General features: G+C 40.3%; 1 protein-coding gene across 3 annotated transcripts in view; it reads right to left on the reverse strand.

Moving 5' to 3' along the window:
* The window catches only part of plppr2b (phospholipid phosphatase related 2b), a 47,220-nt gene that overhangs the window by 20,056 nt on the left and 7,164 nt on the right, over positions 1-20,000 (reverse strand). For all 3 annotated transcript variants that reach the window (XM_040145361.1, XM_040145360.1, XM_040145362.1), the window contains 2 exons: positions 16,289-16,399; positions 1,073-1,261 (listed from right to left, as the gene is read on the reverse strand). In XM_040145361.1, coding sequence (XP_040001295.1) covers positions 1,073-1,261; positions 16,289-16,399 — 300 coding nt within the window. The remainder of the gene's footprint in view (positions 1-1,072; positions 1,262-16,288; positions 16,400-20,000) is intronic.

Here is a 20,000-nt window from a genome sequence, read left to right on the forward strand (position 1 = left end):
GTGTGTGTGTGTGTGTGTGTGTGTGTGTGTGTGTGTGTGTGTGTGTGTGTATGTGTGTGTGTGTGCGTGTGTGTGTGTGTGTGTGTGTGTGTGTGTGTGTGTGTGTGTGTGTGTGTGTCGGTGTGCATGCCCACTGCCCTAATATGTGGCTCAGAGGCAGCCATGTCATAGTGCCCCTTAACTGTAGGACATCAAAGAGACAAGCCCTGGGGGACAAGACAGACAGTCATGGAAATGGTGCTTTAATGAGGATGTGAAGCTATGTTTCATTATTAATAAAATGCCACTCTAATAACAAGGAAATATGGCTGCTGTAATGGAATTCAGTTTATTCTAGACTAATAACAACAATTACTGTCCCTTCCAGTATTCATACATGCATGAATTACTACAGTAAATGGCAAAAATGAAGTAGTTGAATGGTGATGTTAGATTCACTGAATCAATGTGCATTCAGCCAAGAATTCATGACCTACAAATTATATTCTGTATAGTTGTTTAATTATTAAAGATGCTGCAATATGCATTTTTTTCAAGTCTTGGATGAGGACTGTCTGTTGAAAATAATGACACTGTGCCTCTTCTTGTGCATGGATAAGGGAAGCCATTCGGAGCTGATGTTTTACTTTGTTTTAATCCCGTGTAGTCTTGAAATAAGGAAAGACTGTAGCTATCTCTGGCTGCTCAGTGGAGGACAAATATAGTGCCCGTTGCCATGGTTATGATAGAGAACGCATCCACACAAACAGAGCAGAGAGACCACGAGGATACACACCTACACACCTCTCCCCTCTTTCGATCCACAAACACCACGTGTACATGAGGAGGAACTATTCCTTGTGTGTGTGTGTGTGTGTGTGTGTGTGTGTGTGTGTGTGTGTGTGTGTGTGTGTGTGTGTGTGTGTGTGTGTGTTTGCCGCACATGCTTTGGCTTGATCGTATGTGCATGCATGCAGGTGACTGTCATGTCTGTTAATGTGAGATGTGTGTGTGTGTGTGTGTGTGTGTGTGTATGATGACCACCTGTGGAAGTACGCTTTTTTTTTTTTGTACAAGTTGAACACAGACTCACCGTCACAGTGGGGATGGCAGTGACGAGGGAGTAGACGAGGACGGGCGGCGCCTTGCTGTTGTCCTCTGGTCCTGGGTAGGGCTTGGAGAAGGCTTTGTCAAAACAGAAGAAGCCCTGGATGTGCACGGGGAACGTGTCCGTGTACTCAAAGTAGTACGCCAACAGAACGGTCCCTGCCATGATGACCAACTGGAAATAAAACATATTGGTTCCAGCTTTAGGATTGGATCCACAGGAGAGTGTAGGGGTTAGGATAGAAAGGACAGCCCGAAAGAAAGAAGTGGAAAATATTGTCACGGAGATTTTTCCTTCGCAGAGCAAAATGATAGATGCTTCCGTAACGTGTAAAATGAATCAAGTGTGCGTGGAGAGATAGTGAGGGAAGAGGATGAGAGGGAGAGGGAGGGGGGAGGGAGGGAAGGAGTGAGGGAGGTAGAGATGGAGACGGAGGGAGAAAAATAAGGAGAAAAACAGACAGAGAGGGTGAAAGAGAGAGCAATGACAAGAGATACAGAGCGAGAGAGATCCCTTCAGCAGTGTCAGTATGCAGAGTGGGAGGGTAAAGAAACAAACCGATCAAAGAAAATAACGCTGTATGGAGGAAAAGAAGAAGAACTGAACAAGGATGGGGGGGGGGGGGGGGGGGTGAGACACATATGGGATGAAAAAGCAGAGCATTGGAAAACACGAGAGGAAGCAAGAGGGAGAGAAAAAAAACATCACTTTGAAGAGCGAGGATAAATATATATGTGTGTGTGTGTGTGTGTGAGGCTCTCTGCATAACTTAAGGTAGTGCTTTTCTGCCATTTGAATTACCAGCTGTACACAAAGCACAAGCATTGAAGCATAAAATATGACCTTCTTAACTGTTTAAAAATTAAATAAGAAAAATACATTAGAAATTGATGACATTGTGTGTGAGAGAGACAGAGAGAATAAGAGAGGGAAAGGGGATGGCAAACATGGAAAACATTTTAAAAAAGCATGGTATTCCTCAAAGGTATGACAGATGTACTAATTATTCATTTATACTCCAATAAACAGCACACAACTCCTTTGCCCCGTTCTCTACAGAAAAAAAAACCAACTACAACTGCACAGTAAACTTCTGTAAATCTATAACTGAAGACTGGAGGTCTTACTTGTTTCTTCATTTGCACAATAAACAACTAATGAGAATCAGGCAGTTCCTGCAGTTCTCGACGACGTTATTTCATTCAAATTCAACTTGCTTCCTTTTGTTACTAGTTTTCCCAGTACAGTATTGTAGTTCCCATCATCAATAAAACAAATGAATTTTAGAGAGCAGAAGTCTGGCAACAAAAATATTACACAACTACAATGAGAGCAGTGTTAATGCCGTTGATGGGAATCAAAACAGTGTGTTTGGGGTGATGGTCAGGTGTTAAATTCTCACTGCTCAAACTACTGTGAGTGAAGCTTTAAAGCAGTGGTTTGACATTTTGGGAAATTCATTTATTCGCTTTTTTGCCAGAAGCCAGAGAAGAGTTAGAGATGATCCACTCTCACATTTTTGCGTTTACTACAGAAAGCTAGAGCCAGAAGTCGCTTAGCTAAGCTTAGCAAAAAAACTGGAAGAAAAGTTTAACTAACTCTGTCCAAAGGTAAAAAAAAATCAGCCTGCCAGCCACTCTAAAGTTCACTAATTAACATGGTATATTTTGTTTAATTCATACACAAACTTAAATGTAAAGACAACAAGCTGTGTTTGAGGGGAGTTACACGCTGTAACTTTAACTTGGCGACCAGCAAATGTTGATATCCTAGAGTTGCCCAGTTGCCTGGTTGGTTGGTTTTTTTCACACAAAATAATATAATAATACTTTATTTTAAGAGGCCCATTAATTCCAGTTTATTTCCAAATAGTCTCTAAAGAAGTTTCCTGGAAAGAACCATGTGATTTGGAACTAATCGCAGGTAAAACATGGAGTCATCAGTTGGTGCAGTTCCAGTTATTTCTAAATGCTAACCTAGCACCACCTTGAGACTTTTATTCAGAGGAAAGCAGGTGAGCTACACGTGCAAAATGTGTCTACAAACAAACACACAATTCAGCATAAATGAAGAATAAAGAATAATAAAATTTTTGCTTTAAGGTTTAAATGGAGTAATTACAGAAGTCAATAATAAACTCAAAAAAACTGACTGAACTAACTAAAATAACAGTCTCAGAACTTTGTCTTCATTTCCTGTAATTAGTACCAAACTACAGGGTTCTTCACAGGAAACCTTCATGCACTAATTAGGAAATAACAGATCTCTAAAATAAAGCGTTACCGTGCTGTCATAGTGGAGTAATGTGACGTTCACAATTTAAGTTAACAACATTTTATCTGTGTTTGTGCTGATTTTATCTTTAACAATAAAAAATTAGATTTGATTTAAATGCTGCACAGCGTTAAACAGGAAAAGTTTCACTGTGGCAGATGGCTGAACAAGAGACACACCACTGAGAAAACCTCCTCCAACATGTTTATCCTTTGTCAGCAAATTGACAAAGTACCCACTTGGTCTAATGCTATAGGGAGGAGAGGGGGAGACTTTTTACACGTAACACATTTCAGCTTTATCACACATTGAAGAGAGACAATGAACATGGGAGAGGGGGTGACCTAATTCAAACTCCTTACATTACATGCTCTGCTGCACTGTCAGATCTGCTGTTCTGCAAGTTTCTTCTTCCAGTTTCCTTTACAGCTGTTGAAAATCTGTGGATGACTCCCTATATGTATTGCAAAATCAAATAACTGATCTGTATGTTCCCACGGCAATGCGCAAACTTTATCTACTCCAATCTGTTTGTGTGAGACATCCTAGCCTTTGCGCTGAGGGTCCCCAATGAGGGGAGCATCATACTCCAGTGGCGATGTATTTATCAAGCAGATTGTTCCTCCATGTTTTTTCCATGTTTGTTTCCATGTACGTGAGCTTTGTGTGTTTGAGTGAGTGGGTGTGTGAGTGTGTTTCCATGTGCAGAGTGTGTATGAGTGTGTCTGTAGGCATGTGGGTGCAATCCCATGTCTGAGAAGGAACCCCAACACAGGCAAAGCCGTGGTGAACATTTCTTCCCATCGTCCATTCCTCTCTTCTCGCCGAGCTACAGAAGGCTTGAGGGAGGGAGCGAGTGAGAGAGGTTTAGAAAGTTGGGAGGAAAAGAGCGAGGGAGGTCCAAGAACACCCATCAAAGTTTAAAGAAACATTTGAAGACAACTGCAGAAAACCTTCTTGAGAGATTATGTCTGTCATCTCGCATACACTTTTACACTACGTGAGCATTAAAATTGGCTGCACTGTCAGTCTGAGAGATCCAACAACCCTGTCTGCAGAATAATATATGAGAAGACATGAATTATAGTTGAGAACACTTTCTGTTCATTATGGGACAGGATTATCACATACAAAGGTCCCAGTGAAAAGAGTCATCTGACTTCTCATTAATACAAGCAGGAAATACAGCCTCCCAATTGAATAAAGGCTCAGCGCTCATGTATGGCATTTCATCTGCCTTCCCTCCCACACAAACAATTAACAAACTTCCCGTGCACTCGGCAGCCACGGCCAGTTTATCTAAATATTCATAAAGGTCAAAGCAGCTTCGAATTGATGGTTTCTAATTAACACAGAGACATATCCTGCACAAGTCAATATTCATTTGCATTAAAATTATTTCAAAAGCATCGTTTGCATGTACGGCATGAAACTACTGACAAACGTAAAATGCAACAGGTGTCATGGAGGGACCAGACAGGTTGACATCATTCCATCACAAGAGTCAACACATGGCAGCTTCCTTAAGTTGTTCATTACTCACAAAGTACACACAGAAACTTTTTCTTACACCAGTGCAAATGACTTCTGCTTTTTGTCGCCAGAAGCCCCTGCTCTTGCCCCTGCTCTTGCCCCTTTTGATTCAAATAAATGACATGTAAAATAGATTTTTCAGGAGATGATACAGAACTGGATTTCCACGTTCTTGTCTGATAAGTTATCAGTCTCAGTCTGTTGCCTCCACTTAGAGGACTTTTCACCTTGTTCATCCAAGTCCCTGCCTGACCCTTTCAGTCGCTATCTTATTAGCATTCAGACCTCATTTAACTAGCGGAGCGCCTTGAAAGGGGCTTTCAAACTGTATTTTTTGAGGATGTACTTGTAGTAGAAACATATCAGTTATCATTATTTCTTGTTCTAAAGCCAAAGTTTTACTAAAATTTTTGTGTCCTTATATTGCTTGTCTGTTCCAGATTTACTCTAAGTTGTCTTTTAGTTCAAATCTTCAGTGATTATTTGGGAAATCTGGCTTGCAAACAGTGCAAATCGTCACATCTAATAGAAATGGCAGCTGATAAGACCAGCATCAGTAAAAAATTAAAATGTGTTGTTTGTCCATGCCCTCGAGAATGACACACCCATTTTCTGATCTGACGCCTGTCAGCAGGATGACATCCCTTGTCTGCGAGTTCAAAAACTGTTATAAATCACTATTGAAAAACAAATCTGTTTTATGATGTGACCACGCCATGGTTAAAGTTTGGTCAGGTTTAGAAAAAGATCATGCTTTGGGTTAAAATTACTTCATCAATAAGGTTAGGGGACCTTCTTTGTCATGGTTACGGTAATAACCACATGATTAAGGTTATGGAAAGACTGTGGTCAGGCTTTAATAAAACCAAATGTTGCCTGATGTCCTTCCTGTGCAGACTTTGTCACTCTATAATAAAAACACCTGATTTCTTCCTTTGCTCCCATCATAATTACTACAAGTGCTGGAAGTGTTTGTCATTTTGGGGCATGTGCTGAAACAAGTAATGCTGTCTTTACTTCTGATGGGACAGTCTCCGCTGTGAAGAAAATACTAGCTGGAAAAGGGAATCTAACGTTGAATGTTGCAGCTCTATTAGGTGCCATCTTTTGATTTTAGCACTGAATCAAATGACTAATGTGATCGGTTGCCGGTACCGCTAATCCCACTGATAATCAAGACTCCAGTCTGAGACTGGGTGCAACTTCTGACCATTGTCCACATATTGCTTTCATACTCAAGTCTATATAGATGAGAAGCCCTGTCATTCAATGTCCTCAATATAAAACCACAGACAGCTGCTCCAGGCAATGAAGCCCACACTGACCCGAGCCTGAGCTGACTGATTATCATGTGATGTGACTGTGGTGAGTCTCTAATGCTCTTACTGTGACAACAGGTGATCCTTGAGGATAGGACAGTCTGAAAATATAGACTATTTCCTAAGACTACTACTTATAATAAATAAACTATAAAGTAAAGACCCAGAGGTTCACAGCCTCTGAATATTAATATTTGTCAAGAGGCCAAAAAGAGGAATCCAACATGATGCTCATGCTGCCCTGTGTCTGTTGCATGTGTAAGTAGTTAACAGTTTAAACAAGGGGGAATGACACCAAGTTTGTTGCCGTCTCTTACTCCGAATGTGGAATTATCAATTGGAATAGTTCACTGGTATAAGAAATAATCTGGCTCATCAGTTCTTATAAAATTACAGAAAAGGACATTTTATAATATCAAATAAGACTTTGCCCTTCAGCTCCCTCTTACTTTTTGATCCGAAGAGATTTGGCAGTTTGAGATTAAACTCACAGAGAGTTATCAGACACCAGCCCTCTCTATCTCTCCATCCTTTACCAAATCAGACCCTCCAATCTTTTCCTTTTGAAACCCTTTGATACACCAGTCCAACAATATAAAGCAAATTGCTAGTGTCCACGTATTTGTTTGATAAATTGTATCTTCAGATGATTACTTTCCAAGAATGCAGAAAATGAAGCTTCCATGCCTTTCTGAGGGCACAATATACAGTGAGGGTTTTGAAAGGGTCCTGGATCACAAACTCCCACTCATAAACATAAACAGCCTTGTAAACATTCAACTGAAGTCTAAAACATGAGAAACCAATATTACAGTCTCATATTTTTACTTTGGCTGAAAGAAGCAAATTTGGGTTACACTGTCTATAATGATCAAATGCACACAATCTGTACAATATCTGAGGTTTGAAGCCAGTATGTGTAAAACTAAATATCACAGCATAGGCAGGAATAGGTAGGTTTTTTTATGAATCACACAGATTTGGTATCGCCAACTCAGTGGTTCAATAGCTGATCTCACTGACAGGAATCTCGATCTGATTTAGCTACTAAAATCTGTCAGAATAAATTTAGCCACAGGATGAAACCAGAGTTTATAAAATAAGGAAAATTAAAGAAGATTGCCCCTTTCTGGCGGACCCAGTAAACTAACAGGACTTATCAGGCCATGTAATTAAGGCTTAATGCTCATACCTCTGCACTTCAAAGGGAGTAAAAGCAAGAAAATCAAAGAGGCTAATATGGTACTGATGTGACAGAGACAGAGGAAAATCTCCTGCGCTTAAAAGCCTTTTAACCAAAAATGAGGAAAATAAAATGTGACGATGATAATGTGTTATGGGGAGGAAAAGGGATGGTGGAAACAGACGTGGGCATTGCTGATGTCTCTTGGGGGCCAAACTGTGCGCTCGCACATATGCATCGCATGTCTACCCTTGGCCTGTGTGGAGCAGGCAGATGGCACCAAAGTCAACCGATAAAGTCAAACATGTTTACCGAGGGTGAGAATGTGCGGATGGAGGGATGATGTTGAGATGACAGCACCCTGCTGGGGGAGCACAGATGTGACACTGCTCGGGATGAACTGGAGACTTGCTGCTTTGTTTTGCTCTCAAAATGTCTGATGTGTTTCTGAAGGAGTACCATTCATGCGTATGATGAGTATGAACATAGTACGAATGAGTCCTACTGAGCATGCAGGAAGCTGAGCAATTCTAAACGTGTGCTCATTTGGAGAGGATGGTTTGTTTTCTGTACTTTGGTGAGTGAGATATGTCAGTGCACACAGCATTTGAGTGACATTACAAAAAGCAACGCACATATTTTGATGATCTTTTTAGTTAATTACATTAGTTTGTTTTATTCCCCTTGTCAGGCCAAACATTTGGACCATCCCACATGGAATTAAAAGACACCGCTATTTCACAAACATGAATATATATATATACAAAATTAGATACATTAACCCTACATTCACTTATATACACTTTCAAATAATATATTTATGTGAAAATATCCAAATTAATTGTACAATTGCACAACTGTAGTGAATAGCAGAGAAAAGGACAGAACTACTATTAGCCTAAAGTTTATCTTGACAAACGGCTTATCTCCCAGGCTTTGTCCAAGTAACTGGCTACTTTTCATTTTAAGTTTCATACTGCATGTAAATAGTCAACTTGGTCTCCGTGCATCATGCATATTCATAAAAAAAAAATCTATTTTTTTATCTTACTATTTACTCAAGTTAAAAAGAACAATGGGAAAAAAAAGAAGTTTGTGTGTATCATTGAGATGTAACACTGAACACCAACAACGCTTTCCTTCTTCCAGGCAGACAAACTGTCCTGCTTAAACACTTAGTGGTAAAATACCAGATTTCAACAGGGCACCTAAAGACCTTTGCTTTCTCGATAAAGTCTATACACTCACTGTCCACTTTATTCGGAATACTCATACAGTCAAATGCGATCCAATGCAACTGTTCTGCCATAAAGTCTACTTTTTCATGCCTGTAATGTCCAGACTTTTGTTGACTCTGTCATAGAGGTGTTAGTTAAAGTTACATGCTTTAGCACTGACGTCATAGTTAGTGGTGGTGATGTACTGTAGTGTTTTATATTCAGAGGTGTTTCTGATGCTCTGCCTCCTTCATGAATGTAAATAGGGATGTTAAAATATTAGAAAAATACTTAATATAACGTAGTAGAGTATAACATCGCCTTTAACTATGAGTTTAAGATTAAACATATAATTTAATTTTACACATTTCCAACAATGTCAATAGAAGCTGTACATTAAGAGCTTTGTAAAGATAGTAATAATGGCAGGGCTGTTGTATGGGCTTGCATTAGATTGAACTGGTTTATCTAATAAGGGAACCATGTGTGTTACATAATTCTCCCTACCACAATTAGTGGCACATCTGTTTCTGTGTGTGTCATTAATCACCTCAAATTAATTGCCAAAATTAAAACACATCCTCACAACAGAATGGTGAAATAAACACCTCTAACCAAAAATCTGGCATCATCAAGAGCGATACCTTTTACATTATTGTCACATTAATTTCAGATGGCTTAACAGAGTTACTGTCTTCACAGTGTTCAGCCCTAAATTAGCTTGAGATGAGGCTGGTATTTCTCTCCTCCCCTTGTGTGATTTGGTTTCCTGATGAGCTCACATAATCACTAGGTCATGTGATTTTAAATGCTTCGAATGTTTCACAGCAGCTAAAAGCTCTGATTTTCAGCGGATGATTAAGGAAAGCCAAGGTCTTCTTTTAGATCACAAACAACACATACACACGCAGACATACTGACACAAACCACTGTACATAAAGGTTAAAAATCATAATCACACCACCCTCCTTTCACAGATACTCATCTACAAGCAAACGAATGGCCTTGACTGCCGCCTGGTGTCGCCAGATTGTGTTACAACACACTGAGCAAGACAAGCGCAAAATAGATGAGCCGACTGAAAGAAAACAGTGGACAAGCCAGAGGGGTAGAGCCTTAAAGAGAGGACTGGGAAAAGCAGCTGAGAGAACGTGGAAGAAGATAAACAGATGGAGAAAACAGTTAATGAGACATTACTATCACACAGAATGCGGCAGGGCAAAACCAAGCGTGCCACCGGGAAATAAAGCTGAGAGAGGCAGCAGAGAGAAGAGACAACAACAGGGGAGAGGAGCTGAAAGAGTAAATTATGATATATGAGAGACTGAAAGAGGGCAAAATGGAGAGAAAGGTCAAATACAAGGAGGGAGCAAGGGAAAGGAAGAGGATCAAAGCAGACATTCATATTTTGGGCACCCACGTGCCCTCCCCCCTTCTCCCTCTCTCGTCTTCCAGCTCTTTTATTTGTCTGACTACTGGGTGTATTTTATCACCATGCCTTGTTTATTTTAAATTCATCAGTTTTTTTTCCTCTGTTATCTGTCAAAAAACTTCTCTCCTCGATCATTTTCAAACCCACTCTCTTTGTGTCTCCCAATTTCTCACTGCATTTCCTTCCATGTCTCTCAATCATCGTCACTGTCAAAAGTCTCTTAATCTGCTGTCTCACATACACACTGTACAGTATCTATAGTATCTGCTGATTCCCCTTCACTCATTTTTTTTCCTTCCTTTCACTTCTCCGTCTCTTTATAGAAGCTACAGCATGCGTTGCTTCCTCGCGCCAGTGTACTACATATCCATGAATAGCACATTTTTATGTTCGCTGCTACACACCAAAGAACAATCACATAATTCTACAAAATTCCCAGTCCTCAAGCATGCATGCCCCCGCATCTTACAAACACAAAGCAGAATAAAAGCAGATGCAGGCTGACACACATAAACATCTTCCCTGAATAAAACCCTAAGGTGCAATTAAAGGTTTTTATTCCAAAGCTCTCTACTTACATATATAAACAAGTATTACCCTGTATTATTTTTTCAAATAATAAATTGTCTGATATGCATTCCTACTTTTTTCAGAAATAAAGAGGATTGATTTTTTAACGTTTTTGCAGCAGTGGCTGCCTAATCTGTCCTTCTGCCAATTTCATAAACTGTTAATTAATATCTTGATTTTGGTATTAGACTCTTCTGTTACAATTTAGGAATTTATCTGACCTCATTCACAGCAACAGTCAGCATGGCCGGCAGAGAGAACCAGTCTGCAATTCTGAATCCTGTAACTGCACGGTGCTCAAAAGGAAGTAAGAGCGAGGGAAAAGATTACATCTTACATAAGAAGTTTTATTTTAGGGACTTACTCCTGCATTGATCTTATATTTCTATTTTTTATCAGATACTGTGGCCTCAGCACTGCAGCCTCGACAGGCTACTGTATTCAATATTTGCAGGTGATATGAACCCACAGTATATCGTTATATACAAGGTCTCTCATCCAGCCCTCCCTCCCTAAAGTGATAGCAGGTGGGAAGCAGCCAGCTAACAAGTGTTTCAAGCATTCACCCAGAGTGCTGAGAAATCCCAGTGCAGCAGACAGGCGGGCAGGTGCTATTCATAGACTCTGAGAGATAATGAGGGGTAAACTAGGGAGAGAATAATATGAGTGAGTTGTTACTGTGTCTTTGTGTGCCCCTGTGGTTGTGTGTGTTTGTGCGTGTGTGTGTGTGTGTGTGTGTGTGTGTGTGTGTGTGTGTGCATGCGTGCGTGTGGAAAGTGGACGGGACACAAAAAAGAACTTGTGTGAGCATTTTTTAACAGATGACCATGAAAACTGACACCAGAGGATTAATCAATAAGACATTCTAGTATAAGGTAAGGTCCTCTAATGTGGTAATAAGAGATAGTGACGGCCTATAAATTGCCCATAAAGAGGTTAAAGAGAAGTTAAAAATATCATTAGATGTATATTAGGACATAGCTTAAAGGGCTGCTGTATAGAAAGTTAAGCTGATTCTACATCAATAGGATAATTTAACTTTGTAATGTAAATCTGGAGTTAATATGAAAAGGAGCAGTAATGGAGAAATTGTGACTACAATTTGGTTGAGGGGTCTTGGTCTTGGCACAAGTAAAACTGTTTGGAACAAAACAGCTTTGGAAAAGGGTAAACACATACAATAAATGTTTTGCCTGGAGGTAGAAGATGTACTGGGGCAGTGTGCCCTGAAAAGCCCTATGATCAGCGACAAGACAGATGAAACAAAACAGTGGTTTGGTCTGTAACCATTAGGAGCAACCCTGCCTCCTAGAAATTAAGATTATATGCTACTAATTTTGCCAAATACTTCATGTAGGAAATTTAATTGCCTTCTTGGAATATGTTAAGTTGTAACCTTTTTCCGAAAAAAAAGAAAAAGTCGTAGGGAGACGGTCAGGATGGATGGTGCGCATACAAATTGTGGGATTTTGACACTGTAGACATGTTTGCCTCCTGAGTCCAATGTATGGTTAGGTTTGAACATCGTAAGCCCTTTGAATAAAGTTGGAGAAAAATCTTTTTTGGTTTCATGTTATTAAAGTAAACATGTTGTGTCTAACGCTTCATGTCCCCTTGGACATTTTCAATATTTAACGAAGACCACAGTCCTTCCTTAATCTTGTAACCTTAAAAGAGTACTCCACCAATTTATCATTGCACTATAACCTTGTCAGACTCATGATGGACATTTTAAAAAAAGGATCAAAATTGATGCAGGAGAACCAGAGATATCGTCTTCTCTATTACATGCATTGTTCTCGCTTGTCAAAACCTGGCGCCTGCATTACCCACAATGCAATTCAACTGGCGACAGTTCAGTCAGATTTGGGTGTGTTATGCTTGTAGCAGCTAATGTAGCCATGAGCCTACAACCTCAAGCAGAGATGAGCGGCAGGCTACAGAGGTCAATTCTTTCTAACTCCTCAACTTCGTTTTTTATTTCATTTTCAAACTTGTCGTCTTCAGCTACGCTGACTCAAGCAATATCACTTGTCAATTTTGTATAAAATTGGTGGGGTTACCCTTTAACTGGCTAAAGTAAGTGGCTAAACATAACCATAAAAAAAGTTTAACCTTGTTTCATTTGCTACAAGCAGTTACTGTATTGCAAGAATGGATATTGCAGTTAAAACAAATGTGCAAGTGAATGTTTTGAAGATGGATTCAATATCAACATTTTGAGACTTGCCAGATATGCTTCACAGTGTCTCCTCTGTACACTGATAGAAAACATAGTCTGGGCAGAATTAAATTTCATTCAAAAATTATTACTGACTAGGAAATTACTGAGCAGGCACACACTATCTACAGGGAAGCCGGGAAATGAGAGATGCAAGCTGACATGAACCAACACCTTAGAGTATCAACAGAGACAGCACAGGCTGTTGACCTGAAATATTATGTGGTCTGATGCTCAGCAGTCTGTTTACTTTACAGAACTCGCTGTGCCACTGGAGGATGCAGCCAACGAGGCATGAGGAAGGAACAGAGGAGAGGATGCTACTCTGAGCTGGCAGTCGTTGGCTGAACAGCAAAGCTGGGAAGCCTGGATACACACTGCAAATGCTGGGTGCCATAAATTAGTAGCTACAGTACATCCATTTAGAGTTAACAGCAATTGTTATCACATCTTACTACTGTTACAGCTGATGCCACACTACTATTCATGGCTGCAAGTTGTACGCTCAGTGAGATCCACTCAAAGAGTCCACTTGTAGTCACGCCGAGCACTTTGTAACTCAGCTTCAGTACAGATTTTCACAGTAGTGCCCGTCTGGCCTAGATCACACAAACTCATAACCCGCCTCCCACACCAGTGTCTAAAGCTAGTCAGGAATCAGTTGTATCAAAATCACTTTTTAAAGATGGTCCTTTGAAGCACTGCCTCTGTTAGGCCACAGATCCTTCTCTTCTGTGGCTTCACAGCATGACGCCAGCGACAGCAGTAGCATGGAGTGAAAACAAGAGAGAGGAGAGATAGATAGAGAGAGAGAGAGAGAGGAGAGAAAGAAAGACTTATCTGCTTTCCATTACATTATTTTCATCCCGTGCTGCTAATAGTGAAATTGTGTGAAATCATTCTCACATTTTAATCTAGTGTAAGAAAAAAACAATAACTATGATAGACAGAAGGAAGACACATGGAAAGTGTGAACAGAGGGAAAGAGAGATACTGTAATCAAAGTTATAAATGGTCTTGAGATAAAAAGAAGCAATGAATTGACAGTGGGACTGAGGAAAAAGGCCATTGTCATACAGATAAAGAAGAGGAAACAGAGAGAGCAACAGACAGTGAGCTACAAAGATTTAGATTGTGAGGAAAAAGAGGGGGGGGAATCGGCAACAAGATCACAAGAGAGGAAGAGGAATAAGACTGGGCGTTTGAATTGTAAAGAAATGGATAATGAGATGCTAATGTAACAACAAAGGAGTGAGTGCCCTCCGGGGGGAGCTATGCTACAGCAAGCTGCTTCAGTATGAACACAGCAGAGGGGGGGACGGATTTTAAAAATGCCCTTTATTAAATACTGCAAAGCACACAGAATCATAAAGGTGCATCTATAGTGATTAAAGTCAAACCAGATTCTCATCATCTCACTAAAGGCACACCCCCTGGAGAAAGGGGTGATCAAGGTGACAAAATTGGAAGAAACACCCCTCCCGGGCCCGAAATTGTTCATGTTTCCCTCCAGTCTGTGAACTGAGGTCAGCATGAGGTTAAGGTCTACTAAGGGCAAGGTCTACTTGCCCTGAGAAGGAACGAAAAGCTGGAGGGGGTAAACGGAAACAAGACGAGGAATAAAAAGAAAGAAGAAGAAACGTTTGAGACCCATGAGGAAACATGAAGATAGAGAGAAATGTTGAGGAGAAATGAGGAGAATGCAGGTCTCTGTAATAGCAGACAGATGTTTCAGTGGGAGGAGGAGATGAAGCTTTACAAGTAAAGGGGAATAATCAAGAGATCCATGGTGCAAAGGATGTAATTACTCAAGGGAACAAGTGCTAGAGAGGAGAGATGTGGGGGATATGCATGAAAAGAGTGACTGGGCAGTACTCAAGAGACTGTCAAAGAGAATACTGGAAGAGGGGGAGGAGCACCACTGACAGATATAAGCCTAGAGATATTATAGATGCACTATGAAAAAATTAGAAAGCTGAAAAATCATTATAACATGTCCTCAAGAGGATGCTGAGAATGAGCCAATACCAAAGCACAATGAAAGGAAATAAAAGCGAGCTTAAGACCGTGCGTAAACCTGCAGGGATTGTGGGATATTTCTGCTATAAAGAGATGCAGCGGTAACAGAGGTGTGTTGAAGACTATTGTTATGTGGAAAGAGTGTAGGATTCATGTGTTGGATGTGGCACAAAGAGGAGATGAAAAAGCTATAGTATGATCTCAAGAGGATGTTGTGAATGAGTGAATGAGTACAAAGAAAGAAAAGAGGAGGGAGGGTGAAGAAAACCCTTCAGGAGATTCTGCTGAAGAGGTTCGGTGCTATTGCAGGTGCACTAAAGAAAGATGTAGTTTTGCTAAGAGAGAAACTTTTTGGATGAGACCGACTCTTCACAAGATCTGTGTTTACCTAAGTTTGTCTCAGCCGGTAGGACAGAAAAACTGTCATATCTATCCTCAGCTCTCGTTTGCCTGTAGGCTGTACCTGCTATTGCAAAACCTGAACTTCAATTTCAATTTCTATGCCACCATTTGCCTCAACGATTCCCATCAACCTTATTATTTTAACCTATATAAGAACGCAACAACATATTTTTAGACTGAATTCAAAAGCAAAGACTCTTATTTTAATGCTAAAAATTAGTTCATTCAGCTCGTTCAGCTATCGTTGCTGTAGCACGGATGACCTGCAGACTTGTCGCATGTTAGCGGTGGCACAGGCTAATCGGGTTTCCTTTCTTAATCAGGCCAATTAATTAGGAAATGAAGCTGAGGCAATTAGCGCTCCACAAGGTCATACAGGGATTACAGGGGAAAGAAGAGTCGTGGGAAGAATAGAAGAGTAGAGAGGAAAAGAATCCAGGAGGTTATGAGCCAAAAGGTCACTGGAGAGGTCCTTTGTTGCGAGAATACCTTAGCGATAAATCCCTTCACCCTCCCGCAGAATGTTATCATGAAGTGATTCATAGACTGAGGGTAATTACCCAATTGTGACAATTTAATCAAATCAATCACTTCTTTTGGGAGTCAGTGAATTGAAAACAGAGCGTACTAATTCATGCAGTGTCCCAGTTGACACCCATTGTTGTTAATCTGCACTGAGAAAGACGTGAAATGATGGAGGAAAGAGATGTGGGAGAAATGGAAGAAAATGGGTGGGAGAGCATTCTCAGGCAGAAGACTGTAAAATGTGCTTGCATTTGTCCATCAGTTTGCATTGTGTGACTCCAACTTCCCCGAGGTTTCTAAAACTTCCTACACCTGCAGAGTACACAGCTAGCTCTTCATTTCTGCCCATTTTCATATAGAACCATGCAGCATTTCCATAGCATACTACCAAAAGAAAGGAACATACCAGTCTGAATCTACTTTCCATTTTCAGGTCAGATCAGGCTCAGTTTTCAGATATGGTGCTCCATAATGTTCCCTTTAGAACAATATGTCCAAACACTAACCTCCACAAAGAGGAAGCAGGGCACGATGTAGGTGCTGGTCTTCTGCTGACCTCGGTCTCCGGGAAGGTTCCTCATCGCCCTCCTCTGTGCCGATAGACGACTGTCAATCATCTGTGGGGTCAAAGGTTATTGTAAAGCGTCAGTCTACTCGATTTGATTTGTTACGTTTACCGTAGTGCTGCCAGCTTCGCTGACACTATGAGAGCAATCTGGGAGATTTTGCAATGTACTAATGACTAAGAAATAAAGACGAACCTCCAACACTGCTGATAAGTCTGGCTTTAGACAACAACTGGTTTGACTTATTTGCGAGGAAAGAGACCTGACTGGCATCTCGATTTAGCCATTGTGTTAGTTTAAACTTTGTGACTATGAGTCACTAAACATTTTTCTGAATTTCAAGTGATGAAGGTGTGTAAATAGTGGTCTATTTATATTCAGCGCCTGACTCAGAGTCAATCTTAGCGAGTTTCACAGCAAAGCCTTGTTCACACAGAAAGATGTCACTTACACTCCATTTGTATTACACTGATGCTGCTCCTATCTCTCAGGTGATGCAGGGCAATACAGCTATGTGAAGGAATTACATATATATTGGATGAGTCGATTGAATAAGATTACTTCCGGTGCCAACATTCAGGGTGAGGAACGCATTCTATGGAATTCTCATACTGTCTTAGACATAGAATTAACTTAACAATTAAACAGTGGTAAAATGTAACTAAGTACATTCACTCAAGTACTGAACAAGTACTTGTACTCATTTACTTTTAGTTAAATAAAATTTTGAATGCAGGATTTTTACTTGTAACAGAGTATGTCTATGTTGTGGTGTTGCCAATTTTACAATAATACTTCTTCTACCACTGAACAAGAGATCTTTCCAAGTTATATACGAGTGTTTTAGTTGCATAACCTTAACCACACCTTAATCATGATGTAGTTGCTCTACATGGAAATTGTAGGAATGAATTAAAAGAATGTCTGCATTGAGCATTTCAAACCATAATTCAGCAATGTCCAATATCACCATTCCCTCTTGTGATAGAGTTGAGATTCTTTGTCTGAGGGAGAAAACAAAGCTTCTATGAATAGAGGAGCTCGAGGATGTGTTTCTCAGAGGTTCATCAGTGTGGCACCACTTGCGTGAAATCAAACCTTCACAGTGAAAAATAGAAACACCAGATCTGCATCTATAGTGAGTAAACTTTACACCTGGAGTTCATAATGTGTCATCTGTCCATTAATAATCCAGGAACCTCCAACACTGCTGATAGCCCCCCTATTTCATGTTGTCAATTTTACCAATAATCATGTCTGAGCATAAAGAGGGAATCCTTTCATGTCTATTATCAGAAGAAAAAACACCTTTTTATGAAAATGCACACCTATACCTATCCACATACACACTCACAAACTTCCTCACCCATATGCAGAGATGCCCACAACAAACAAAAAAAAGCATGATACATCAAAAATGCACATACAAAGGTACACGTACACACGCGCACACCAGTACGGGCAGGAACTCTAAAGAATTGGAGGGGGGAATGAGGTTGAAAGGAGGAGAAGTAGAGTGGAAACAGCAGCGATGATCAAAAACAAAAGCCTGACAGAGAGAGATAAGAGAGAGACAAAGTCATGATGCAGACGTTCAGAGACTCTTCAGAAGTAAAGAGGGTGGAGTGAAAGCCAGCAGACTCAGCAATGGGAAATAATAGCGATTGGGGGGATAACAGGTAGAAGTTGAAGGAAAAACAGCTCCGGTCCCAAAAGTGAGAATAGAAGCAAACAGGGGAAGCAATGGTGAGGAAAGTTAGAGCAGGAAGGCCAGCTTATGAGATCGCTGACATGCAAATGACTGCACTCATGCTAAATAAAGTCAGCTTCTGCCTTCTTAAGTTTATGGGCACCTCAAAAGGCATTCAAATACAGATCCAAATGCAAATTTTGAAATCATGATGTTATCAGTCATAAAGCAAAAGCGCACAGCAATCTTCAATATAATTTTATTCATTCAAAAAGCAATTGCTTTTCCTCTCAGATATCGAGCTTATTCCCTCATCTCCTCTACAACAATTATCTAGCTGACTTTATGGCCGAGGGCGAATCTCTGCTGCCTTGTCAGCCCTTTCCTCAATCAATGGTCGTTATGGGTGAGGCAGGAGGAAGCAACTTCACAAGGTTGGAATGCGTCCATGCCTTCACAGTGCACCTGAATACCTGTCAACAATAACATAAAATCCTAATTTCGAAAGATGAAACAATGATAGGAACCAAAAACTGAATGATGAAATTAATGTAATCTTTCAAATCACATTTTAAAATAAAATATAAAAGAGTAAGGATAAGTTGAAGGATTCATTCCTGTTGACTCAAACACAAAAAAAACCCCACCATCTTGTCCTTCGTGATGAAGATTAGAAGCGCATATTTGTATGTAAGGAGAGCAGGAAAAGGTTCCTATTAAATATTGTTGTAACATGTTTTAAAGAACACGACAGTATATGCATCAATAACTAAAGCATTAAAGATGTAATACTCCCAGAAACCTGAATTCACTTAGATCTTCTCTCGTCTGGAACAGTCTAAGAGGAAATTTTAGCTCATACATGCATGTCTCAACAAGCTGAGACTCAAAAAAATGGTGTTCAAACTTAGATATCCCTTTTAAAATTCTATACAATTTTTAAGGCAACCTACACACCTATCTATATGGCACAGCTACAGAATTATGGTCCCTCTAATGCAGTATTTGGATCGTAGAAATCATCATTTCTACACGATCACCCCAGGTGCTCTCACAGTGTCCACAAACTTGATCTTCAATTATCTGGCAACGAAGTTCCTCTTGGCATTTTCTGTTCCACGTCACAGATTTATCATCATGGACCTCTATTCATAGCTTTGGATGAGACTTGTTTATGGCCGCAAATCTTGCCCCGTTATCTGTTTGCGCAGGTCTCCTGTGTGTATTTCTATCTATCCACTGTGTAATGTTAAGCCAAGTGACATGTACATACACATGCTGAGCGGTACAGACTGCATTCACCGTGTTTAACTGTGTTAATTATTCATACTGTGCTTTATATACTCGTTTTCAACCCTTTTTCTCCTCTACCACCAGCCTGCCTCATGGGAAACACTATCCCACTATAATCCCACTATACCAATGTAAATATGAGCTTCTACTATAGGCGAGCCTCACCAACATCTTTAAATGTTTCAATTGGTGTAACAGAAATTATTAATACTAAGTAAAGAGAGAACTGGTTGTACAAGTTGCAGCATATGATAAAAGGATTGTATTATGTATATACATACATGCACACACACACACACACAGAAGGTTGTCTGCTGTATTTACAGTATTTGGGTCTTCTTTTATGCACCCATCTTCCAGAGCAGTGAGAAGCAACCAGGCATAAGGCTGGCGTGACTGATTGTCTCTTATGTTGCTGTCCATGTCTTTCACTATGATGTGCGTTCTTAAGGCTCGCACTGGCAAACAATAGACCCACTCACTGTCTCACTGCCCCCCCCACATGCACACACTCACAAACACACACACACACACACACACACACACACACACACACACACACACACACACACACACACACACACACACAGGTGCACACATACATTTATAGAAACTGATGTTTACACACATGTATGCACAGGCTCATTCACATACACATCAGCACACATA

This window comes from Xiphias gladius, chromosome 15 (assembly GCF_016859285.1).
Source record: "Xiphias gladius isolate SHS-SW01 ecotype Sanya breed wild chromosome 15, ASM1685928v1, whole genome shotgun sequence".
In the NCBI taxonomy this organism is placed as follows: Eukaryota; Metazoa; Chordata; class Actinopteri; order Istiophoriformes; family Xiphiidae; genus Xiphias; species Xiphias gladius.